Source organism: Salvia miltiorrhiza, chromosome 2 (assembly GCF_028751815.1).
Source record: "Salvia miltiorrhiza cultivar Shanhuang (shh) chromosome 2, IMPLAD_Smil_shh, whole genome shotgun sequence".
Lineage (NCBI taxonomy): Eukaryota > Viridiplantae > Streptophyta > Magnoliopsida > Lamiales > Lamiaceae > Salvia > Salvia miltiorrhiza.
The window spans coordinates 24,254,105-24,258,851 of NC_080388.1; the positions used below are offsets into that span (position 1 = coordinate 24,254,105).

General features: G+C 49.7%; 1 protein-coding gene across 1 annotated transcript; it reads right to left on the reverse strand.

The window, feature by feature from the left end:
* Window positions 1-828: 828 nt before the first annotated feature.
* LOC131008168 (uncharacterized) lies at window positions 829-2,466 on the reverse strand. The gene has a single exon (XM_057935062.1). The coding sequence runs from the start codon at window positions 2,464-2,466 to the stop codon at window positions 829-831; it is 1,638 nt and encodes a 545-aa protein (XP_057791045.1).
* Between the last annotated feature and the right edge of the window lie 2,281 nt (window positions 2,467-4,747).

The following is a 4,747-nucleotide window of genomic DNA, read 5'->3' on the forward strand; positions in this document are numbered from 1 at the left end:
GGACTTGACCAACATGTCGTCGATGTAGACTTCCATTGTTTGCCCCAACAAACTTGCAAACATCCGATTGACCAGGCGCTGATAGGTTGCTCCCGCGTTCTTCAACCCGAATGGCATATACTTGTAGCAATATAATGCTACGTTGGTCATGAAGGCCGTCTTCTCCTCGTCGTCAGGGTGCATCCGTATCTGATGGTATCCCGAATATGCGTCCATGAAACTCATCAGTTCATGGCCTGCTGTCGCATCCACGAGCATGTCGATGTGTGGCAGTGGGAACGAGTCTTTCGGGCACGCCTTGTTGAGGTCAGTGAAATCAATGCATACCCGCCACTTGTTATTCTTTTTCTTGACTACCACCACATTTGCGAGCCATTCAGGATAGTGGACTTCCCGGATCAGTCCATTCTTAAGGAGCTTCGTGACTTCATCATTCACTACTTGATTTCTTTCTGGCGCAAACTTTCTCCGTTTCTGCTTTCTCGGCGGGTATTTCGGGGCGACCTGCAACCTGTGAACAATAATTTTAGGGTCAATCCCCGTCATGTCCTCATGTGACCAAGCGAAACAATCGTAATAATCAGATATAAAGTTGATAAGCTTCTCTCTGAGCTCTGGTTCGAGTTGTGCTCCAATCCGGACTCTGTGGTCTGGAAAGCTCGCATTAATTTGGACTTCATCTATCTCTATCATCTCCTCCTCTATCAGGCTGCGTGGTCTTTTCGTTCGTGTAGCTTGATTATAATGCTCCGCCTGATGATTCATGTCTTGAGTGCACTGCAGAGTATCATTCGCGTTTGAATGGGACGGAGCTTCTTGCTGTAATTGCTATAAGGACGAGCTTTTCGCTTTCATAGTAGTTTGGTAGCACGCCCTGGAGTCCTTCTGCTCTCCTTTGATCTCCTTGACTCCCCACTTGGTTGGGAATCGTATGACTTGATGATAGGTGGATGGTACTGCTTCCATTCCGTGGATCCATGGACGGCCTAGGATAACGTTGTATGCAGACGGGGCATCTACCACGAGAAACCTAGTGGACAAGTTGACTCCTTCTGCGTAGACGGGAAGATCGATCTCCCCTACAGTGGTCGTACTCTCGCCACTGAAGCCGACGAGTACGGCAGCCTTCTTGATTAGCTTGGACTCATCCAAACCCATCTCCCTGTATGCACTGTAAAACAGAATATTGGCAGAGCTACCATTGTCTATTAGTACACGCTTTGTCAAGCAGTTAGCAATATAAATGGAAATAACTAAAGCATTATGATGAGGGTGTAGAAGCTTGTCTGATTCGGATGTTGCAAAGCTGATCAGTTGAGTAGGGTCTGTTGTTCCCGCTTTTCCTGAAGGCGAAACCCCGGATTTGCTTGATCTAGCCTGTCTGGTATGCCTCTTTGCGTCTGAATGAGTGACTCCGCTGACCTCGGAACCTCCGGATATCACGTTTACAGTTCTCTCATGATGCGGCGGGTCTGGCGGGCTGTCATCTCTGTGTTTCTCTTGTCTATCCCTCGCCTGCTGCAGGGTCTGCTTGCCTTTGTCAGTCAAGTAATTGGTGAGGTGCCCTTTTTTCAACAAGTTCGCCACTTCCAGTCTGAGCGCGATGCATTTGTCCGTGCGGTGACCGTGGTCACTATGGAAGTCACACCATTTTGATCTATCTCTTTGGTCGGGTGGGGCTCTCATTTTCTCCGGCCAACTAACTTTATCGCCAAGGTTCATCAGAGCTGTTACCGCCTCTACGGGTGAAATAGATAGGAGGTATTCTGGGAGTTTTGCTCTTTCACGCGGGCGCGTACTTGGTGCTCGATCATAGTCTCCTCTCCCTTTGTTTCCTCTGTGAGATGGCGTGTAAGGCTCACTTCGTCTGTCACGATTGTCACGACCGGATCTCCTGTCAACCCTGTAGTCTCTTTCGGGTCTCTCTGGCGGGAAGACTCTTTGCATGTTGTACTGGTCCTCTTCCCATTTGATTTGAGCCCAAGCCTGGATCAACACGTCTTCCATTGTCTTGCACGGATACTTGGTAAGTGTCTTGTACAAGTCTGACCCTGGTAGAAGGCCCTTACGGAAGGCCGTGACAGCGGTTTGTTCGCTGCAGTTGGTGATTGACACTTTCTCTTTGTTAAAGCGTCCGATGCAGTCCTGAAGAGGTTCACCATGCCTTTGGACAATAGCGTATAGGTCTTCTGAGATTTTCTCTAGTTTCCTGCTGTTTGCGTACTGTTGAACAAAAACATCCGTTAGTTGAGCAAAAGATCTAATTGAATTATTAGGAAGGTTCGTATACCACTGGAGGGCCGGTCCTATTAGGCTAGAACCGAACCCCTTACACATGCATGCCTCCCTCATGTCACGAGGGATAGCCACGGTAAACATTCTCTGGCGGTATTGAGCTATATGATCGTCTGGATCGGATGCACCGTCAAACATCTTCATATGTGGAAAGCTAAACTTTCTGGGCATTTCCACCAACGCTATCTCATCCACGAACGGAGAGTCAGCGTAACAACTCTCTGCACTCTACTTGATCGGGGCCGGGACTCCAGGGATTCGTTGGATGATGGCCTCCATGTCCGCTAATCTCCTGGCTAAGACGGGGTCCATATTCTGTTGGACGCTAATCACGCCGTGTCGGCCCTGATCGCTCGGAGGTGGTTGATCATAAATTCCGCCATTCTGGCCCGTTGGGACTGCTCGCCTTGGCCCATCTTGTTGACCCGTTGGGGCGTCACGCACGAAGTCATCTTCATGGGCGACATCGGTCCGGCCCGTCAGGGTTGATTGACCCATTCCCCCGGTCGTCAGGTTGGCCTGGGGGAGAGTACCTGTGACGTTTGTCCCGGTTGCTCCGGGCGTCTGATCTGGGGTACGCGTTTCACCTGCATTCACAAGAAGGATGCCCAGATTAGGATGGATAGTCTCCGATCTATTGTTCCTTACCGATGATGAAGGGTCATCCGGATCGATCTCCGTTCCATGGGGTGTGAGTGGGACATCCTCTATGTCCACCATGGAGTTGACGAGAACTCGGAACCGGTTAGCACGGAGTGTTTGGATTTGAGGAGGCGTCTGGATCTGGTTAAATGCATTCAACCGGGCGAGTAGCTCCGCATTTTGCTTTTCCAACAAGAGCCTACTCTCCCGTTCTTGCGCAATTTGGTCAGCCAAGGCGGAGATCCGGGCGTTCACCTCCACTTGGGCAAGTAGTTCCGACTGGGTTGAACCCGATTGGTTTGAGGCATTGTTCGGGTCGTGACCATCATTCGGAGTACTCATGGTGTGACTTGGGCACGTCTTATCGGAATTCCTTGATTGCTAGGGCCCCACAGTGGGCGCCAAATTGTAGGGGGTGATCCAACAATTACGGAAGTGACGTCAGTAACGTCTGGATCGACGGGCACTAGCAACCTGAGACCACAAGTAACGTTAGAGCCCTCTGAAGAGCACCGGTGGGGGTGTCGATGGAAGGGCCTCCGACGCTCAAGTCAGTGAACGGATATAAGTAATAAACGTAAATAACGTAACTGAAATAAATAAATGATAAAGAGAAGACAGTAGTAAGCGATGTATTCGGAAGACCGGGGTGTTCAGGAGGTTGAATTATAGCTAGTGAGCGACGTGGAATGAGGGGCGGCGGACGTCCGGGCTAGCGGGGCTAGCGGGGCGATCGGAACCCTAGAATGTTGTGAGCGTGGAGGCGGAACGAAAGAGCGAGGAGAGCGGGAGATAACCAGAGTGAGAGATCGTGTGCTAGTGCAAGGGTGGATACGAGTGATTGTCCCTTTGAATTTCATTAGTGAGTTAGGATATATAGGTGACGGACCTACGGGGAGGAGGCTAGGGTTAGGGTTTTGCTAGAATACCCGTTACAACCCTAGCAGTTTTGACTTCTTAGGAAATCTTCTCCCGCGACTCTCGTCTGGCTTGATCGCCAAGCAACTGCCACGTTTAGGGTTTTCCCTTGGGGATTCACGTATCTAGGCTTTGGGCCTTGTGCTATGAGCGTGATATGAACCGTTTTATCGAGCTAGCCCGTTGGGCCTTATAATTTTTGCTAATTGGACTATTACGAATTTTATCCACTACAGTTTGTCCCCCACTCCATAGTTGAAATTTTTTCAATTATGGAGTGCAATTTAACTTGTAGAGACGTCTCTTACGTTTTTTTTTTTTTTTTTTTTTTTTGTATTGTAGTCTCTAGGAGCTCACGTCTCCTACGGAGCTTAGACCCTTTTATCTTTCGCGGATGGGGGTTAAGAAGTTATATGCGGTGCTTACGATTCTTTTGCGACTAGGTAGAGTGGGAGTTCTTGGATTCTACGGGACTAACGACTCTTCTAAAGTGGAAAAAAGTTGAAGAGTGTTGGCCCTTACGGGATTAACGGCTCTTCTAAAGTGGAAGAGAGTTGAAGAGTGTTGGCCCTTACGGGACTAACGACTCTTCTAAAGTGGAAGAGAGTTGAAGAGTGTTGGCCCCTACGGGACTAACGGCTCTTCTAAAGTGGAAGAGAATGGGAGTCGTCGGGTCTTACGAGACCGACGGTTCTTCCATAGTGAAGCAAAGTGGGAGTCGTCGGGTTCTACGGGACCGACGGCTCTTCCATAGTGAAGCAGAGTGACAGTAGTCGGGTCCTACGGGACCGACGGCTCTTCCGAAGTAAAGCAAAGTGAAAGTAGTCGGGTCCTACGGGACCGACGGCTCTTCTGAAGTGAACTAGAGTGGAGGTTGTTGGGTCGTACGGGA